The following is a 22,624-nucleotide window of genomic DNA, read 5'->3' as shown; positions in this document are numbered from 1 at the left end:
AGCCATATGCCTTCTTCACCGCACTATTTACTTGGGTGGCAACTTTCAGAGATCTGTGTACATGGACACCAAGATCCCTCTGCTCATCCATACTACCAAGTATCCGACCATTAGCCCAGTACCCCATCTTTTTGTTACTCTTACCAAAGTGAATCACCTCACAGTTACCTACATTGAACTCCATTTGCCACCTTTCTGCCCAGCTCTGCAGCTTATCTATATCCCGCTGTAACCTGACACATCCTTCCTCACTGTCAACAACTCCACCGACTTTCGTATCATCCGCAAACTTGCTCACCCAACCTTCTAGCACCTCCTCCAGGTCATTTATAAAAATGACAAACAGCAATGGTCCCAAAACAGACCCTTGTGGAACACCGCTAGTAACTGCACTCCAAGATGAACCTTTACCATCAACTACTACCCTCTGTCTTCTTCCAGCCTGCTTCTTCATGCACTGCTGAACATTATGCTATTGAGTCTTGACTACAGTTTTTAAATGGCCTTGGAGTCATTTTAACAGAATGAAAATCTATGCCTAAATTATACCTACCTCACAAATCAAACGATCTTTCTTAAAAAAAAAAGCTGCCCCCAATGGAAAATTGCTGAGCAAAGGACTCTTTAAATAAAAATGTTCTGTTATTATTACTAGAAATATTTTCTGTCTCTCTCTTTCTTTCATCCATGTACATTTTGGGCCTGAACAGCTCTGAGAATATACAAAAATTTGCAAACCTGCCCAAAAGTAAATGAACTGGAATAATACTAAATTGTTTTTTAGTAATAGCAAAATTCAATCTCTATCTCATTCACCCAAGCAACCTACACATATTCAGAAAAATAGAGATGCATAGAATTCTTCAATACAATGGGATACAAGATGGTCATTCTTATATACAATTTATCTGATGCAGAAATAACAAAAAATCATTCTCTGCTTTTTCACATCAATTATTCGGAACATTTAACATTAAAAATATAATTATTTTTTCTATATCTCTATATAACAAAAGATACAAATAATCAGAAAACAGCAGAGGAAATCGCTATTCAGAGTTGAGCGTGAAGAAGCAGGTAGCACAAAGGAGGATTGTTTTATATTCATGCTCAATTATGCTGGAGTTCAATTTCTGCCATGACTATATTGGAACACAATGAGTATAAACCAAGCAGCTTCCTAAAAGGCTGATGAAAAAAGTGCAGGATGAATTGCTCAAGATTATTCTTGTAAACCACCTACCAAATACAGATAGAACAGTCATCTGTCCAGCCCCTTTTTCAACACATTCAATGTAAAATAGAAATAGCAAAAATATCTTAACATAAAAGTGGGGACCAGTAAGTTGAAGAATATGTATTTGAGATTATGCCCAGAGTAACACGATCCTTATATGACATCAAATTTCTCAGATCCCTGTTAAATCATTGCAAGACATGAAATGATTTCATCATATCTTCATGTTGACAAGACTAGCAGTGTCCATATGGTAAATAGCAATTTTTTTTAGATATTGATATTGCACTCAACAAATAACAGCCATGTTACAGCTGGATGATACCCACCTGGATTATAATAACATTCTATGCAAACCAAAGTTTAAAATGCAGGACAATGGTTCAACTTATGAAAGAAATTTGCACATTTTACATTCCTCTCATCATTCACTGAAGGAGTTTGTTATAAACTCACATAGCTACTACATGTTATTTCAAACCATTTTTCAATTAATTATTTTGAAATATTAGTTGAAAACCCATTGAGGTATGTATAGTTTTGCAATTTGCTTGCCAGATAAGTAAGGATCCCCACTGGTGTTATAGCGTGAAGTATAATGTTTACAGCAGTATAGAACCCAGAATCACAGTGCAGTGTTTTTGGTAACAGGAGATGAATATATTATTCTTATTTTGAATTCCCTGTAACTGTTCATAAGTGGTGAGGGTAGGAAAGTCAATTATCACTGCTTCCTCTCAGACGTGACTACATTAGCTTTGTTTGTCTCTGCTCAGCCTCCCAATCCAATCCTACTTGTTGACTTGTAACTTTAGTCCCTAACATATTTACATCCACATTGGCCTTACCTAATGAGATACCAAAGAGAAATTTACATTTGGCCAATTAAAACTATCCCAGTAAATCCGTATCATTTTTTTTGCTCAAGTACATCCAGGCCAAATACTTTAGGTCTCTTTTTAAATCACTCTCAATAGAAGTATAATGTAAAATTCTCCCTTTGCCACCTGAGCCAAAAAACAAACAGCTCATTAGCCAGGGACATTAGTCAGAGTTTGGATGCACCATTATCTACACATTCTATCAAAGTGCCTTTGACGTTTTCCTCGAAATACTGAATGTTTCCAGTGGCCTGCTGAGCTGGATAATAAAACCAATACTTACCGAGCAAGGTGAAGCACTGCTTCAATAATATTTGAGCCATCTTTGGCACTTGTTTCACAAAATAGCGCATTGTATGTCTGTAAGAAAACAAAAAAATGAAAAAGACTCACTCTTATATTTAGTATCCTTAATGGAAACATTATAATAACAAATAAGAAATAAATCACAACTTTTGACTTTACACACCCACTCTCCAAATTTAAAACAAAAATATTCTTACTGTCTCAGCTAATTGCTTGGTAATACAACACTCAAACATTGCTAGGAAAAGAGACAAAATTCAAATGTTTTTTGCCTTGTACTCCTCAGGGCTGACATGTGAAACCAAACTTTGAAAGGGAACCATAATTCAGAACACTTCCAAAGAGACTGCTAATTATTTGAAATGGAAATACAGGTTGTTCTGCTAATGATCAATTTTAGCACGCTGATTAAACTCAGTTAGGGCACTGCCATGGGGAAGGTAGCTTCCATAATCCTTTCTCAATGAAAAAGATGCAGAATATGCATAAAGTCCTTTTGTTACACAGAACATGGTCCTGTTTGTTAATATTTGTAGTTTCTAATTCACAGAAATAAGTCCGTTATAACCTTAAACTGGTTTCTGATGTCATTCTTATCACAGTCTAGATATCTGGTAAAATGCAGTCCAATTGCAGAATGAAATCTAGTGTTAGAGTCTAAGCTTTGAGTTTTGCAAGCACAGGTTAGACGAGCACAGTCAGCAAGCTCCCCACCACATTCAGTCAAAGGGATATGTTGTCTGCCTGTCTTGAAGTATACAGCTTATGTATCTAGCATAACACTGACACTAAAACTCAGAAAGCACATTACTGGTTTGTGTAGTAGGCAGAATGTCTTTTGGCTTGATGACAGTAAACTTGTTAGTGGAGAATAATACCACTCATGTGTCTACTGCAAAGTAACATCTGGCTTCACCTGTTGTTCAAACATTTTGAGATGTCTTCCCCTTCCCTTTCAAAGTTTGGTTTCTTGCATTCCAGTGCTAATGATTGATTCAGTTCTTTGATTCTCACCATGGCCAGTTTCTCCCCATAGCTTGTGGGGACTGATTTCTGTATTTCTTGAGATGCTCTGTTTCTTAGATCTGCCTTGTTCCCCACCAACATAATAGGAATATTCTCATTGGTTGAATCCTTTAAGTTAAGCAAAAATGAATAATATTATCATAACATTTCTTTATAATCTCAGATAAATTATCACTATGTTTTCCCTGAATCTGTTCATTGAAAGCCACCTTTTTTGTAAAATCTGGTATTGAATGAAATTGGAACCTGAAACAGCATTATAATTTTGCCAATGTTATATGTAGGTGATGTGATGTTGCTAATATAATTATCCTTTATGACCGCAAACAGGATATTTTGAAATTAATGAACTCTTTCTTCTTTCAGCTTTTATTTTTTATCTTGACTCCGATTCTCTCCCAGATGAAGCATTTAGCCGTTTTAGATGTTACTCAAGTGCAGTGTGGGTCTAATAGTTATTTTATGTATTTATAGCTGTTTTTCTCTTAATTCATTTAACTGACACTCTTTCTAAATATAATTTTAAAAATTGAACCATAATCCCCATGGTGTTGCTTGAATGCTCAATGCTCTAGGATGCAAGGGTGGATTAGAGTCTGGCCCTCTAACCATAGGTGGTTATAAGTGCAGGTAAGCACATGAGTGCCAGGTGGGCTGATTAAAAGGTCTACCTAACCATCACTCATCACCTCCATGCCAACTCATACTCTCAATTTACCCTTTGCCCTCAGAATCCCTCCATATTATATCTATAGTTACTCATCCAGTATTCAGTATGGCCAGATCTATGGAGCCAGATGGAGATGAAGTTAATAGCAAAATTTAATAGACCCCTCACTCTGACACAAAACTGAAAATAACTCTCATTAATAAATTCTAAAATTTTAAAAACCCAATCAGTGTTGAATTTGTAATATAAAAACTTCTAGTCAATAACACATCAAAAATTGCTAGTCCTTTAACAACTCTTCAAGCCGGTGATCAAATTTTAAACTCAGTCACTGTTAATTACACAGGTGCATTTCTAGTATCTGAAACTCAGCCAAGCATTCACAATGATCCAGCTGCAAGAACATACTTAAGAAATATGAACAAAAACTCTATTGAAACTGCTAACACTATTAGCTTCAGTCTGTTTATTTTAATATTTAAAGGACAAGGAATTAAAAGAACTTCACATCATGACATGTAAACCAAGTTTATATAATCTTCAAGAGTCTTCTGTCAACTCAATAAAATTGTGAATCTCACATTGCAAGTTGCCCTTGGAATAATGAAAATGAGCTTGGTTTGAACTCAGCAATAATTTCAAATGGTCCTGCTGAGGTTGGCCTTCCTGACTTTGTGATTCATATCCTGTCCACTTCATGACAGGAAGAATGTAATGTCAGAAATCTGGGTGGAACCTCCACATCCAGTTAGAGACATCCAGGCCATTTATAAAGGTCTCTGGAGTTGGTCCAACACTCCAGCATTATACTTTCCTTCTCTTTTCTCATTGGTCTGAAATGGCCCTGTAACCTTTGGTTCCTTTAAATTTAAAATTTTCAACTGTCAAGTGCAGGTCATCATCAAGCCTACCTGCTCTGATTGATTGGAAAACCATAACGCATGATGCCAATATCATGTTTGAGTTATAAGCCAAGGGAAAATGCCCTCTGCAAGCTTTTGGGTTCCTGACCAGCTGCTGGTTCACCTCACAGTGGGCAAAAAACAGTTATATAGTAAAAGATCTGCCTAATGACTCTCAAAGTTAGTCTCATGACTCTATTCTGAATCAGCATAGTTGCTTGAATAGATATAGTACTGAGCATAAAAGTGAGGAATAATTGGTTCCACAGGTTGGCACAACATCTAGGGCCAAAGGGCCTGTACTGCTCTGTAATGTTCTATGTTCTAATGCTGTATGTTGGCTTTCAGTATGTTGTATTTCGCAGTATGATTTCTTTGCATAAGGCATTCCCAAACTGAACCTCGTCTTGGTGACAATGAAATGCCACTTTGGTTGGAGTATTTTTTCCAAACTTAATGTGGAACAATGCATAAAAGCAGGAGGACATGTGCTTGAGGTTAGGTCACGTTTTCCCATGTGATTATGTTCTTCTCATCTCATCACACATTCATGCATGGGTAGATCACCACATTTAATGGGCAGAAAATTCTTTCCTCTGCCAGGACCTTCCAGGCTCCAACATCCAGACACCCTGTTTAACAGTCACCTGGACAGCACTTCATTCTCTGCAACCCAGGAGCATCCCTTAGCCTCTCATCACCCCAATCTTTCCTGGAGAAACCAGAGACCAGGCAAAAAATGGCACCACACATTAGCAAAGCCGCCCTTGAGATTTTCCTGAAGGCTGCCCACAAGTTATTTTCCCTATAGATGGCAAGAAGAAATTGTCTGCCCTGTGAAGAACAAGAATAGTAAAATGGCATAAGAACAGGAGAATGATGCAGTGGACATTACACACTGGGCATCGCAATATCAAAATAATGTTCCTAAATTATGCTCCAAGCATGCTTTTAATAGATTAAATATTGTGGGGACTGTGAAACAATTTGATGAAACGTGCCACAGGACAAGAAGGCTCAATATTGACAGAACAATTTGTTTTTCCTCTCATGAGGTTACACTACCTTGTAGTTACTATCTAATAAGCACAAATCTACTTAATATGGAAACAAGATTATTCACCTCAATCATGTCAACCCATTCTCGTACATTGAGGAAACTCTTTTCACACGTGATATCATACAGCAATAAAACACCATCGGCGCGTCTAAAATAGGATTTGGCAATACTCCGAAATCTGAAAAATAAACAACATGACCATGGCATCCACTTCACAGCTAAACATTTCATTTTCTTAAAAAGTAGTACATTGCTAAATATGTTTCTAGAACCATTAACACATAATCAATAATTACATTTTCTTTTCTTTGGCAATTGTTTATGTTCATTAAGGAGAAGACTTGTAAACTAATTTCAGAACCTCCACTGCAAACTTCAGCTCGGCAGTGCCTATAGTTTCAGCACTTTAGATACTGCATGCGCGCACAATGCTGCAGGAACTACCTCAGGTAACATTTTGATGCTGGACATTAGGAGAATTTTCAGAAGTACATGGAGTCAGCAGACTGGGAGAGGAATCAGAGTGTACTGCTGCTCTGATGCCAGCAATGCCATTATTGACCTCTGTGCTCCAGCTAATGCCCTCTCAAACAAGCACCACCAAACATGCATTCAGTCAGTACTATTTGAAAGGGGGCAAAAGAATGTACTTATGTACATCAAATGAACCACGGTTCAACACCAAGGACAATTAAAAGGATATTAAGGTGGAGTCTAGTCATGGAATCTATAATTACAAGTATCCTTGAGCTGTAGCATATAAGGGAGGTGGAGCAGAGAGAGCAGAAAAGAAGAAAAGCTGCTTACTGAGAGAGGACCAAGAATGCACAGGGAGAGCACAACTGGATTTTCATAGAGTTGGAGAGATTTCATGGGACTCAATTCACACGTGAATTCCATGGGACTCATTTGCAGGATTCCCTACCCGTTGTCTCCAATTTTCAACAGTGAAGATTAATGGGACAAGTTGGCTCAGATCTCAAGCCTCTGACAATGGTTCAAGTGTTGGGCAAAGCATGACATGGAGGGTGGGGGAATAAGATGGCATGGAGAGTTTGTGGGAACTGGAACGGTGTGGGACCTGTCACAGAGTCCCAGAGCACTGAGGCAGGTCATTTACCCAAACCTCCTCAGCACGTTGTAGTCTCCGTTGTTCACTCGAAACTATTTCTGGGGGTAGCAGAGCCAACTCAAGCAAGCATCCGTGACCTTGTGTTATGGACCAGGCCAGACCCCCATAAAACGTTTCAAGAAGGTAGCTCAGACCCTAATTATTTTAGTTGTTTTAAGCAGGTGTAATGTGGATATTCTAGGAGTGATGTAGCTGACCCAACCACTTAGTTTTAAACAAAACAGAATTTATCTTGCAAATGAATCTCAAACAAAAGAGAACAGAATATAGAATAACTTAACTATTTAAAAAGCCAATTGACTCTATTGCAACTTAATGAAGCTGTTCCAAATACTTGCAAACATCCCCATAAACAACCCATTGGCAAAAAATGGTAAAATTAAACACAGGTTCTTCGGAGAGATGTCAGAGAGAGAGAGAGAGAGAGAGAGAGAGAACCAGCATGGAGCTGTTTCCTTGAACAGCAACCTCAAATATTGACTGCTTGCTCAAACCAAACTAAACCAAACCAGAGAAAAGCTGAGCTGGGAGAAATGACCACTCCCCTTTCATTGTACAAGTCTTTTGTTTTCAAAATTTGAAAGCCTTTTACCTAAGGCAGTATCTGTTAGCTACAATCAAATTGGTCCTAACCCATACAAACCAGACAGATCAGAATCTATGTGTTTATGATCCCTCTGAAAAAGAAACTAAGGACAACTTAACCTTGTTAAAGGAACAGCATTATCACACTTAAACAAAAGCCCCACATTTCTCACATTTTCTCCTGAGGCAATCATGTTGAAACAAGAAATTTATCAACCTGCTACCTGCTTCAAAGGTGAAAATCTAAACCAAGTGTGGTGTTTTTGCTTCACAAGATAGGTGCTTATGGAAATCTGCCACCTTTTCAGGCAAAACAGTAACCTCAGAGCATAGTGACATTGGCACCGTTAGCTATGAAGATGAAGCATGGCAATGAACTTCTTAGCATTGGGATCCTCCCAGTGTAGAGAAAGTGTCACCTTTTAACTTCTCCCACACAAATGCAAAAGTAAAAACTGCAGATGTTGGAGTGCAAAACAAACAAAGTGCTAAAGATACTCAGCCGGTCAGGTCTGTGCAGAGAAACAGGGTTCATATTTCGGGATGATGACCCGTCATCAGAAAGGAACTATTGAACTGCAGTGCGGTCTAAGTAAATGAGGAAGAGAAAGAAATACAAAAGGGCAGCTGTGTGATTGGATGGATGGCAAGAGAGATTAAATTATGCAAAGTGAAGGAATAATGAAAGAGATTAAATAAAGTCATCAGCAAAAAGGAACAAAATGGAGGCAGCATTTATAATCAAAAATCTTTGAATTCAATGTTGAGTCAAGAAAGCTGCAGAGTTGCAAGTTAAAACGTGAGGTGACATTTCTCAAACATGCATTGAGCTACAGTGTACCAAGAATAGAACAGTTGGAGTGAGAGTAAGGTGGGGAATTAAAATGACAAGTGACAGGACACTCACAGCCATGCTTGTGGACTGAACAGAGGGCTTGGGAATGAGTTCAACAACTTCAGATCACAACCTCTGAGTCCACTTGTTTTGTTTCTTTTGTTCATGTGTTTTTTTTTAATCTTACTTCACATGGCACCTGGACAGTTGTTATTCGGTTATTCCCACCTCATCTGGCCACATCCTTTCTTTCTCTACCTGTCCCATTTGGCCTTTGCAGCATGAAATCTTGTCATTTAATCTCTTCTGCCATTCACCCTATCACAGACATTTACATTTGCTCTCCTTCCCCGCACCCCCTTCCACTTATTCAATATCTATTATATATTCATTGAGCTGAAACATTAATGATCTTTCCCTTCATAGATGCTGCCTGAGCTGCTGAATGTGTTCAACACTTTTGTTTTTAGATCAACATCTCCTAGCTTGATGACTATGAACATTCAGGGGAAAGGCAAACTCTCTTTACACCTGTAGACGTGAGTACATTGTGTCCTCTCAGACCAGAGAAAAGCAGGCAGAGCACGCATGTAGCTTTGGCAGGACAGCGGTCTTCTCTCATTGTGTAGGGGCTGTCAGTGACTGCACACGTTTTGCAGACAACACAAGTAAATGAACAGATAAAATACAAATGCATTGAAAAACAGTGTGTTTATGCCTACTGAACTCACTAGCATGGGAGTGGTGTTACTTTCAGATAAAGTTAAGTAGATAAAAGGTTTTTTTCTTAAATTATCACTTACATGTAGCATCCCAACACACTTCTGCTTACTGACAAGGCAGGAGAGTGTGTTTCAGGTTGTAATTAACCCTCTTTTGTTTTCAATACCTTAAATTGTTATCCTGCTCAAAAGCTAATTAACAGATGATAAAACGTACACGCAACATATACACTTGGTTTTAATGTATGTGTAATTTTGTCAGTTTAAAACTTGCTCATTTCTATTTTACCTCTCTTGACCTGCAGTATCCCATAACTGCAACACTGTTCGTTCTCCATCAACAATTAAAGTTTTCATCTGAAAATCAACTCCTGTTTGAAAAATAAGAAGGACATGGAGATAAGTGCATGCTGCTCTCAGTGACAGGCAGTTTTTTGCTCACGTCCTGATAATACCCAGCTACAGTCATATATTCTCAATACAAGGGAGGCAATGTTGACATAGTGGTAACATTAATGGACTCGCAATCCAGAATTCTGGGTTAATGTTCTGGAGACATAGCAGATGGTGAAATTTAAATTTTAATAAAATCTGGAATAAAATGCAGGCCCAATGGTGATCACTGTCAATTCTCATAAAAGCCCATTTGATTCATTAATGTCCTTAAGGAAAAGAAATCTGCTGTCCTTACCTGGTCTGACCTCGTGTGACACCAAATCCTCAGCAACATAGTTGACTCTTTACTGCTCTCAGGGCAATTAGGGATGGGCAATAAATGCTGGACTAGCCAGTGATGCTCATATCGTGACCAAATTTTAAAACTCAGGCATTTCTATACTATCAGATTGCCTGTCTAATATCAAATTATGGGTGCTTTAAAATCTGGTTCAACTGATCACTTGGAAGATTAAATCCATTGCTTTTGATTCTCACCATCAAAACCTATTCAAAATCCGAAAGTTCTGGATTCTTTCAGCATCTATAGTTCTATGCTTTATTTTCTAAATCTGTTCCCTCGCCACTGACTCCAAACTGTCCTTGGCTCGTTACACAGGCTGAATCAAGTATGAAAATGCTCTGGTATTCTGACTATGAATTATGTTTTAAAATCACAAGATCATCATCAAGATTACTACTATCTACCTCCAGAAGATTGTTTACCACAGTGACATTTTGTATCTGCACATTCCTTACCTCTACAGTCGATTCAAACATCATTCTTCCACTGTGTATAGCTGCATATATTCCAATGTGCCCAAAACACAGCTGACTGCATCCTATTGCACACCTCATATCGTCCCCCACTGGTCAATGCAGTCTGAGTCATCCATCACATTTAATTCAAAATTTTCATTCTCTTGCTCATTTTCACTCACTCTGCATCTGCACCCTCCAGCCTTAAGTCCTTCCTTCACTCTTTGTTTCATAAACCCAAGCCTGCCTCCTCTCTTGGACTGTACCACTGATGACAAACCCATTAGCTGCCTCAACTCTTCATTTCACATCTGAATTTGAAATCTACAGATGCAATAATGAGATTTCTTTGTCTATTATCCTATAATTGAATAACCGTTATGTTCTGAAGTCCGTGAATTGTACAAGACAAAAATATTTTCTCTATAAAAATACTGTAAACATTTTAACAACCATGGGGAGCAATATTATTGAATATGTAAACTGTAAACCTAAATTCAATATATCATTCGGCTGTAAATTTAGTATCAGCTTTAGGTATCCGTGTAGATTCATAAATCGGATTAACATTTCAGTGCTCTGCAGGGGGAGGACTGCAATATCCAGCAGTGATGTCTTTAATCTGAGACTGTTTAGCCAGCCTCTCCTCTCTGAGGTAGATGTACAGGATTCATGACTCTATTCAAAGAAGACCATAGAAGTTCTCTTGCTGGCTTGGTCAATAACATCCATCACCCAATATCATTAAATACATGGCTGACCATTGGTGCTGGGGCCTCAACTCTTCACAATTTACAGAAAGGATTTAGAATGAAGAGACCAATGGAATGGTGACTAAATTTATTGATGACACAAAAATGGTTAGGAAAATGAATTGTGAAGCAGACATAGGAGCTGACATAGATACAGCTTTAGTGAGTGGACAATCATCTGACAAATGGAGTATAATATGAAACAGTGAGAAACTGTCCATTTTGGCAGAAGAAATAAAAACGCATACTATCGAAATGGTGAGAGCTTGCAGAGCTCTAAGACGCTGAGAGATCAGAGTGTTCTCGTGCATGAATCATAACAGGTTGTGCAGGTACATCAAGTAATCGGAAAAGCTCATAGAATGTTACGGTTTATTGCAAGGAAAGTTAAGTGCAAGATGAAAGATTATCGTGGATATGCAGAAATGCAGAGTTGAGATTATAATCAGATCAACCATGAATTTATTGAATGGTGGAGCAAGCTCAAAGGACCGAGTGGCCTACTCTTATTCTTTGATGGTATGTTCAGAACTCATTCAAGAGCTTTTACAGTGAGACAAACAGCACTTAGGGAGACAGGTGCAGAATGGTAATGTCACTGGTCCAGTAATCCAAAATCCGCGACTGCACTGGGGACATGGTTTCAAATCCCATCAAAGCACATCATGAAATTTCAAATCACTAAGATTTGTAAATGGAGGACAGCTTAATGGCAACCACTATTAATTGTCATAAAAATCCATCTGTCCCTTAATATCTTCGAAGCAAAGAAATCTGCCATCTTTACTTGTCCAGACCTGCATATGAGACCAGATACAAAGCAAGGTGGTCAACTCTTTACCAATCTCTGAAATGACCCAGCAAACCATTCTGTTGCAGGGCAATTATGGATAGTCAATAAATTTTGGATTATCCAGTGATGCCCGCATGACATCATCAAAAAAAGTAAAAAAGTAGGCATTTTCATCAGTTCAAAGACTACCCACTGACTGCAGCATTTGAGATGGGAGAGGTGGTGTCTCCTCAACATTTCAAACATTTGGAGCAATGGAGATTCACTGTCAATAACTTCTGGGTTTTCAACTTATTTGTGCACATGCAAACTTCCAAGATGTTGGCCCAGTGGAATATTATAGCAAATATTAACATTTTCCTTGTCATTAACACTGCAAAAGATGGGTCATCATCTGCTAATTAATTCCATTGGTTTTTGTGGATCTTCAGGGTCAAAGGGTCTGTTCCATGTTGTATGTCTCTATGACTTAGCTCTTCCCAAAGCTGGGGGTGTGGTTCAACATCAACTTGAGAAGGTTGAGCCAGCAAATTTCATAGAAATCAAAAGCATATGAACAATATAAACAAGTAGAAACTGAATCACTGGCCATTCTGGCAGATGTGTCTAAAACAGGCAGCCACTGAAATGCTAATGAAGCTGACTGACAGTGGAATAAAGATAGGAAAAAGTAAAAGGAAGCAAGGTATTTAAACTGATGAAACATACCTAAAGTGGCACTGGTGTTCCCACGAAACTCATTCTTGCAGAGTCGTAGCAGAAAGCTTGATTTGCCCACAGCTGCATCCCCAGCAAGCACTATCTTGAAAGTCTTTTCTGACTGAGGATATTTGAAGTTCCCAGCTGTGCTAGTAGGCTGAATAAAGGAAATGTTTCAATCAGAAACCACTTTGTTCAATTCAAAACACATTTATGAGTCCTGAACCGAGCAAAATAAGTACTTTTTACTGTCAGGCAAATCAATTAATTAGTCTGCTCGCTAATTCACATGTTGCTCACATCTACTCAGGTGATTGGACAGTCTGATTGGAAAATATATTTTTCTATATTTCAAGTTGTTTTAAAGAAAAGTATTAAATTCAAATTATGTCATGTACTTCCATTTAAATGAGGTTTAGTGACCTAATGGAAAAAATAAAACCAGCTCTTAAATAGTGCTATTGCGAATAGTATTTAATAGCCACCAGCGAGAATTTAAGTATCAATGTTATGGATTTATTTTCCTCCCTCTTTCTGAGACCATTCATTTCTACTGACATGTGTTTTCATTTCTATTACTCTCATTTGGCACATTTATCAAAACAGATATTGTTCATACATGAATGGGAGTGAAAGAGTTGAATTTACATGACCAATATTCTTCAGCACTGGCCAAAACTTCTGTTTTTGTCTTTTGCTTCAGTGCTTCTACAGGACTCTTCCTGAATTTATGACAGTGTAAAGGAGGTCGACAGAAGTTAGTGGTACGGTCATCTACGGGAAACTTAACCATAGAAAGAGAAAGGGTTGGGAGTGGGGATAAAGGGATGAAAGAGAATCTTAAATTTCACGCCCACCCCTGGACTTACTTCACCCACCAGCTGCAGTCACTGCAAATTGGACATGAAAGTAGAGAGATTACATACCCAGGAGACAACTATGCTAAGTCTCATTGATATTAGCTAAGTCAATACTAGTAACAGACTGATTTGAATTATCCCTGATGACACTGGGAATTCAGCATTCTTTTTTAAATCAGGGTTATAAATAAAGTCTAAATAAATACAAATCAACAACCACTTGATTTGCATTAACATTTTAAAAAATGGAACTAACAGAGGTAAAGTGTTTTTCAGAAATACGTAACAAGTATTACCTGTGGTGAAAATGCAGAGATACAGCGCCGTGAAGAGGAGACTCCAGAATTGCTCCGACTCACTGCTTGCGAGGGTTTCCAGTCCAAAACAGTGTTTGTACTGTCCTGGCTAAAAGCCATCTCATCCTGCGTGTCGAGCACCTACAAAGAATTCGCAAATATGCTGTAACCCACAAGAGCTAAAAGTAGTAGACCACCTCCACTGACTCTAACAATAATCATCAGTAACTACTCCAGCAACCGCCTCTAGGCAAACAATAAGAGAAATAGCAATTCATTTTTATGAAATTAGTTAACAAAATCTATTAGCTAGGACACCAAGAAAACTGCACCATTTTTCATCAAATCATAGCACAGGATCTTTTACTTCGACCAGAAGAGTAGATGGATCCTGTGTATAAAGTGTTTATCTAAAAAAACAAACAGCACTTTTGACAGGACAGCATTGAAGCCTCAGCCTTTGCAATGTGTTAAAGTCTTGGAGTGTGGTTCAAGTCCACAGTCTCAGAGGTTAAAGCACTACCATGTGCCAAGACCGACATCTGATGAGCTTTTTACCCTTAATTTCATTCCAGATGTTTCAATCTAGTAGCCATCCTCTTAATAGCATGACGGCGCATACAGAATAGAGTGCTGAGGGGATGCTCGCATTCTCACTCTTGCAGTTTTTCAGATGAAATATTAAAGAGAGGACATGTCTGTCTTTTATTAGTGCACGTAAAGAAATCTTGTTCCAACACTCAAAAAAACAGTGTAAATTGATTCAATTCTCCCACCAATATTCAATGCACATTCAACTCTATCCTAATGGATAACTGCTTTATTTATCTCGCTATTGATTGTGTGCCTTGTTAGGTGTACATGTGCTGATAAATTTGCCCTTAATGTACTGCATCCATTGAGTAGTACAAAGCCTGTGATTCCTCAGAGTAAGATAATAATCTCAATCAATAGCAACCAGTGAGATAGGTAACAGAAGAGGATCAGAGGGATATTTGAGGTACCACTGAGCTCTGAAATGTGGTTTTGTTAGCAATCTGAAAGCAGATCACCAGCCTGTCCTTCAAGCACAAAGAAATGGGGCAGTATAGAGTAGGCAAAAGGATAAAGCAAACAGAAAGGTACATTTTAATTAAGTGTGGACAATCTAATAACGTTATGAACGTGGGGTCAAAAATGGGTTAGTTATCATTACGGTACTTTGCAGCCAGTTTCCATAGAGTAAATTATGAGTACAAAAGATCCTTGGAAATCTGTGCTGTAAATTGTTCAATTCCAAAATAGTTCAGTTCTATTATGCATGACATACTTTCTCAATACTCGAAGAAAATGAAGCTTAGAAAGATAAGAGGAGCATGCTATGCAGTTCCTTGAGGCCATTTCACAATTTAATTAAGTTACTGCTAATCTGTATCTTGACTCTATTTACTGGCTTTTGTTCTATGTCCCTCGATACCTTGACCTAACAGAAGTCTTTTGATCACAGTCTCAAAGTTTTTTGGATATGTTTTTTTCCTTATTTCTACCATCTTTTGTGCAAAAAAGCTACTTCCTGATTTAACTTCTTTTCCTGCTGTTTTAAGATTGCGCTCCTCATGCTGGATTCTCCACCTGAATCTGTATCTGCACAAGTAGATACACAGTATTTTACCCTCCAGCTTCTAATTAAACACAACATGGATAAAGGGGAATCTTGTGGATATGCTGTACTTAGATTTGCAGAAGGCAAAATGCCACATCTAAGGTTGCTATGTAAAATAAGTGCATGCAGTTTAGGGGCTAAGAGAAATGGTTCACCTAACAGGAAACAGATTGATTTTGAGGTTGGCAAGATGTGATAGGTGATGTGTCATAATGATCACTGATGTGGGTTCAACTAGTTACAAATTGTCTCAACAACATGGATAATGGAAACAAACATACAGTAGCTAAATTTACTCATGAGACAAACATAAGTAAAAACGTAAATTGGAAAAAGGACAAAAGGAGTCTACAAGTAAGTAAAATGAGTAAGCAAAAAAACTGGCAGAGAGCTATTTTTCACAGGATTCACATTCATTCACAGGATATGGGTGTACTTATTGCTCATGCCTTAGGGGGCAGCAAAGAGTCAATCACATTGCTGGAGTTACATGTAGGCCAGACTAGATACGGATGGTTGTCTCCATTCCTAAAGGGCATCAATGAACCAGATGAGTTTTTCCTGACAATTGACAACAGTTTTACAGCTACAGTTAGACTCTTAATTCCAAGTTTTTACTGAATTCAAATTTCACCATCTGCTAAGGCAGGATTCGAATGCAAATCCCCACTGAATTATCTGCATCTCTGGATTAATAGTCTAGTTATAATGCTACAAGGCCATCACCAACCTTCAAGGGAGTAAAGTGGCTGCTTTGGTAGGAAGACCAAAAAAAAAATCACATATTCTTTAAATGGTAAGAGATTGCAGAATGCAGTGGTTAGAGAGGGTTCAGAGAGTCCTTTTACATGAATCACAAAAATACACAGAGGTAGAGCAAGTGATTAACAAGTCAATGGCACATTGTTGTTTATTGCAAGGAGAATTGTAAAATAGGGACCGCTGGATGTATATCTTGTCTTTAAGAACTCTGTCTGTTGTATGTAGAGAAAGTTAGTCTGCTCTTGATTTTGGAAGCTGCACACAGAAATAATTTGGTTTGCTGTAATGTCTGTTCAGAACACATGGTGTGTTTTAATGTTTTAAATAAACTAATCCACAGTTGATCAGTCACTGATGATAAATTGATATTAGACCATTATCATTAACATGACATGCTGAACAATAATGCAAAACATCATGCTGATAAGGCCTATAATGTCAGCAAGCAATTTAATCTACGGGCAAAACACATGGTCAACAGACTTAAATCAGACTAAAATACATGTGACAGAGCTCAAAGTCTTTGTTCAGTACAGTGTCATAGAGTTTGAAAATGTAGATTCCTTCTAAGCAGACCAGTCTTAGTGGAGACACCTGTTTAACAACTAACTGAGAAAGGCAAATGATCAGAGTGCATGCTGGATCAATATCAAGAAAATGCAGGTTAAAGGCATATTGTCAGAATGGCAGTAAAATTCCCTAGCTTATATTGGAACAAAGCAGAACTAACAAAAATCAACACATTTGAGTAGCACTCAGAACTATGGCTTCTAGATTCAGTGTGTACAATGCAAACAAACCAATAAAATTTTCTTAGCAACTGGGAACAAAGTTCTACACAGATTTAATATGTCAGAACTAACAGCTAAAAGATCCCCAAAAGATCTGGAATGCAATAGAAGACCAAATTAGAGATAAAGTAAACGTCTATATTCAGGATTAGAATTTATGTCATTCAGACGAAAGTCCACAGAACCATGATCATATACAGTGAAAAGGGCTCATTTTGCGACTCTTCAGATAAAAGATACCCAACAGAATTATTCAGTTGGTAATCACGGTCATCTTTATAGAACCTTTCCAGAAAGATTTGCTAGAAAAACTAAAAATGTATTGTGTCATAAAGTGTCAAAGATTGTGTGGCCTTCTTTAGGCAATAAAGAAATACCAAGCTTTCAAACAATTTTGACAGGTGTGTTGCAGAAAGGCCATTCACAGAGACAGTGTATTCGATTAAAGACTGATGCAGCTGCAAAGAGTTGTGCACCAACCTTAAATACACCAAGCACAAGGAGTATCTTCAAAGTACAAAAGACCATCAGGTATCCTATCAGAGGTGTATACAGAAAGTGACCAATAAACCAGAATCTGACAATATATATAATAAAACAAAGCATGCTGAATACATCTCTCATGGAAAAATTAATGTCATCACTCTATCTGAAATGTTTGCAAAAATTCATGCTGTCTGCCCTAAGAAACTGGTGACTATTAGTTACTGGATAAGAGTAACACCAAGTTAATTGTCAATATACTAACTCTGAATCTTTTTTAAAAACTTGTGCCAAACATGGAAAGCCATGATGAAACCAGCAAATATAAAATTTTCAGCATGCAACGATTCATCAGTTCCATGTGGAAGATCAATAATGGCGGTGTGTAAGTACAATCAATCTACCTGGATGTTAGTTATTCTCCATCATTGACGACTGCTGGACCAGCAATGGCAGATATATCAGCATGCTCTGACCTAACCCTGGTCATCATTCATGAAATTAGTCAGACATCAGATGACAAACCAAGATCAGAAACTTTGCATTCCATTTCAATTCAAAACTTAACATAAATAACCAGAACTTTTTGATAAAAGTGAATTTCAAGGAAATAGATGCCTCACAAAAACATTGAAGAGCCTACCTAATCAACAAAAACTGGACAATTGCATTTGCTCTGGAAGTTCTGTCTGCAGTGCAATTCAGCTACTCAAACAATGAGTTGGAAACATTTGCCTGAGTTTGTGGAATCATACATTTTCATGCCTATCTATTCAATAAAAGATCTGTGGTGGAGACTGACCACAAATCACTGCAGGTGATTGCGAAAACCACTGCCAAGATTACACTGTTCACCAATAAAAAGCCAAAGTAATGACTATGAAATTTGGTTCAAAACAGGTAACCTGATTATCACAGCTATCTTAGCTCGGCTAACAAGAAGATATACCTTTGGATCTGTAAGTTGACTTCATTGGCATTGAACTTGAAGATGTTTTCCAAATTTACTTGATACATTGCGCACAATGTAAGAACCAAAAGATTCCAAACTACAGAAATTATGGTAAAACATTACTTAAGGAATGATTCAGTTCAGCATATTCATAAACAAGATGTGTTCCAGAGGACTGGAGCACAGCTAATGTGGTTCCTTTTCAAGAAGAATGGTTGGGATAAACAAGGGAATTTCAGACCAGTGACCATCAGTGGTAGGGAAACTAAGGAGAACATTCTGGAGAAAATTAATCTCCGTTTGGAGAGACAAGGTTTGATCAGGGATAGTCAGCATGGGAGATCATGCCTTACAAATCTGACTTTTCAAGGTGATGACCAGATATTTAGATCAGGGTAATGCTGCTGATTTAGTTCTTATAGGTTTCAGCGGGAGGGGAAATGAGACAAGGTCCCACATGGGTCATTGATAAAGAAGGTAAAAGTACATGGAATCCAGGGTAAGTTTGAAAGATGAATCCAAAATTGGCTTAGTGGTAGGAGACACAGGGTGGTGGAAGATGACAGTTTGCTTGATTAGAGGCCGGTGTCCAGTTGAGTCTCACGGGGATAAGTGCTGAGCCCCTTGTTGTTCATGAAATATATCTGAGAATGTGGGGGGATGATAAGTAAGATTGCAGATGACATGAAGGTGTCTGAATGGCTAATAGTGAGGAAGAAGGTCTTAGCTTAAAGGAAGATATAGACAGATTGATCAGATGTATAGACCAGTGGCAGATAGAATTTAACCCTTAAAAGTGTGAGGTGTTGCACTTTGGATGATGTAACAAGGGAGCACTCAATGAATGGCAGAGCACTAGGAAGCTCAAAGGAGCATGGTAATCTTTGGATGCTTGTCCACGGATCCCTGGAGATGACAAGACAGTAGTTAAGAAAGCAAATGGGACACTTGCATAGATTATAAGAGCAGGGAGGTCATGTTGGTGTTGTACAAAACTTTGGTTAGGCTACAGCTGGAGTACACAAAGCGAGGTGCTGTAAAAGCACAGCCAGTCAGGTAGCATCTGAGGAGCATGAGAATCGATGGTTCGGGCGTAAGCCCATCATCAGGAATGGTGGTGGTTGGGGTGGGGGGGGTGGGAGGTGGGGGCTGAAAGGTAAGTAGAAGGGTGGGGGTGGGGCTGGGGGGGCAGGCATCTGGGAAGGCAATAGGTAGATGGAAGTGAGGGGCGATGGTGATAGGTTGGAGGGGAAGGTGGAATGGATAGGTGGGAAGGAAGATGGACACGTAGGACAGTTCAAGAGGGCAGTGTTGAGTTGGAGAGTTGGATCTTGGATGAGGTGGCGGGAGGGGAGATGAGGAAACGGGTGAAGTCGATGTTGATGCCATGTGGTTGGAGGGTCCCAAGGTGGAAAATATGGCGTTCTTCCTCCAGGCAATGCCTTAGTTGAAGGGTCAATGATCAGGGCGCAACATCATAGTGGGTTTGAGAAAGACCCAGAGTGTTGGGAATCTGGACTGTACTGCCTGGGAGGCAGGAACTCTTACAAGCTTTAAAAACTCTGTGGATGAGCACTTCACATGACATAATCTTCAAGGCTATGGGCTAAGCGATGGAAAGTGGGATGAGCGTAGATAGATCAACTCAGATTTGATTGGCCGAAGGCCTTTCTTTGTGCTGTATGATGCTAAGTCAGATCACATTGGCCTTTTTGGGATGAACTAGACATCTCCTAAGGAGACATTTTTAAAGAAAGGCAAGTCATCATTTCAGATTTATTATGTACAAGAGCGTAGGTCAGATGAGAAAAATTGCAAGAGATTTTTTGAAGAAGTAAGAAAGAGGATTGGTGAGGGCAGAGTGGTAGAAGTGATCTATATGGACTTCAGTAATGCCTTCGACAAGGTTCCCTATGGGAGTTTGGTTAGCAAGGTTAGATCTCATGGAATACAGGGAGAACTAGCCATTTGGATGGAGAACTGGCTTGGAGGTAGAAGGCAGCAGGTGGTGGCAGAGGGTTGCTTTTCAGACTGAAGGCCTGTGACCAGTGGAGTGCACAAGGATCGGTGCTTGGTCCACTACTTTTCATCATTTATATAAATGATTTTGTTAGACCACTTGTGGAATATTGCAAACAATTCTGGTCTCCTTCCTATAGGAAGGATGTTATGAAACTTGAAAGGTTTCAGAAAAGATTTACAAGGATATTGCCAGGGTTGGAGGATTTGAGCTATAGGGAGACTTTGAGTAGACAGGGGCTGTTTTCCTTGGAGACATCGGAGGCTGAGGGATGATCTTATAGAGGTTTATAAAATCATGAAGGGCATGATAGGATGAGTAGACAAAGTATTTTCCCTGGAGTGTGGGAGTCCAGAACTAAACGATATAGGTTTAGGGTGAGAGGGGAAAGATACAAAAGAGATCTAAGGGGCAACTTTTTCACACAGAGCATGGCACATATATGGAATGAGCTGCCAGAGGAAGTGGTGAAGGCTGGTATAATTACAAGGCATCTGGATGGGTATATGAATAGGAAGGATTTGAAGGGATATGGGCCAGATGCTGGCAAGTGGGACTAGATTAGGTTGGGATATCTGGTCAGCATGGACGAGTTGGACAAAAGGGTTTGTTTCTGTGTTGTACATCTCTATGACTCTATGACTGTATTCAGTACATTGGCCAGGTTGCAGCATTGAAATCCTTTTTATGGACTGAGAGGCTTGTCAAGAGGATATGACAAGTTTGGATAAGAACCAATAACACCCTATGTGATCCATGCCCATCCTCGATCCAAAACTGCAACTGTCCTTTTTTCGTGTTCATGGGAATGACTACATTGTCATAAAGTTGACTGCCTTATCAATTACTCCATGATTTGTCAGTCACATGAAATGTCAAATGCTCTAAACTCCTCTTGATCATACTACTTCTGCACATTATCTCAAGTGGAACAGACTAGCAGAATGCACAATTTGCACAGTCAAAAATCTAAACTTCACATACAGAACTGGCAAACCAAGGAAGGCCAACCTATTGCAATGTTACATTTAAGAGCAACACAGAGTGCAACTATTCCATCACCGCCAGAGCTCCTGAATGGCAGACCAGTAATAATCAATTTACTGGCTCATTAATAATTCTTTCTGAAACTCAAGAGCAGACTGTAAAACTACAAGAGCAGGTGACTAATGTGCATGATAAAAAATGTGAGTACAGAGTTGCCAACTTTGCAAGTGGGACATTAGGTAGGCATCCAGAATCCCACAGCAAGGTTATGGAAAAAGTCAAAGTGACGAGAATGTATTCAGAACAAAGTTCCTGTAAGGTTGTACACATGACACAACTATATTGAGATGAAACAGAGGACAAATCGGGTCTGTCCCAGTATTGTTGCATCATGTATAAAGACACCAAACAGGTCACTGCTGACAATAGGAAATCATTTACTACTCCAGACAAGATCTGGAAGCATTACTTTACATATTACAAAGACTCATAGGCTTACTTGTAAATGTAAAGACTTAAACTTCCTTGTGGAAAGGAGTCGAAAGTTGTGCTTACACCTTGCCTTTGGACAGTGCACTTTTAAAGGGTTTCATGTATTAGGTGTATACAATACTGCAACTGGCAGTTAGTCTGCTCTGGGTCAGCAAGTTGCACAAAGAGAAACTCTGGTTCGCTATAATGTCTGCTTCAGATCTTATAACATGTTTTACGGTTTTAAATATACACACCCATAGAGTTAATCAATCCCTGTTGTGTGACTGATTGAATAAGCCTTTATCATTAATATTAAAACAGATGCTTTGCACAGTTCTACAGGGTTTCGGTGAGACTACACCTGCAGTATTGTGCACAGCTTTGGTCTCCTTATATAAGAAAGAAGATAAACGCAATAGAAGTGATTCAGTGAATATTCACTCAGAGTCATGAGACTTTGCAATGGTCTTCACCATTCAGCATTTAAGACAGGTCACTTAATACTTTTAAGGCAGAATAGATCTGAACTAGCAAGGAAATCAATAGTTACCGGGGTTAGGAAT

The 22,624-nt window shown here is 38.7% G+C and overlaps 1 protein-coding gene across 1 annotated transcript in view; it reads right to left on the bottom strand.

Moving 5' to 3' along the window:
• Window positions 1-22,624, bottom strand: part of rasef (RAS and EF-hand domain containing) — a 76,746-nt gene that overhangs the window by 5,549 nt on the left and 48,573 nt on the right. The window contains exons 12-17 of the mRNA XM_043712826.2: window positions 13,951-14,091; window positions 12,804-12,951; window positions 9,646-9,727; window positions 6,146-6,260; window positions 3,439-3,558; window positions 2,402-2,478 (exon numbers count right to left, since the gene is read on the bottom strand). Coding sequence (XP_043568761.1) covers window positions 2,402-2,478; window positions 3,439-3,558; window positions 6,146-6,260; window positions 9,646-9,727; window positions 12,804-12,951; window positions 13,951-14,091 — 683 coding nt within the window. The remainder of the gene's footprint in view (window positions 1-2,401; window positions 2,479-3,438; window positions 3,559-6,145; window positions 6,261-9,645; window positions 9,728-12,803; window positions 12,952-13,950; window positions 14,092-22,624) is intronic.

Source organism: Chiloscyllium plagiosum, unplaced genomic scaffold (genome assembly GCF_037043375.1).
Source record: "Chiloscyllium plagiosum isolate Xiang-an unplaced genomic scaffold, Cpla_swu_hap1 HiC_scaffold_2, whole genome shotgun sequence".
In the NCBI taxonomy this organism is placed as follows: Eukaryota; Metazoa; Chordata; class Chondrichthyes; order Orectolobiformes; family Hemiscylliidae; genus Chiloscyllium; species Chiloscyllium plagiosum.
This window is presented reverse-complemented; position numbering and strand designations above follow the sequence as displayed.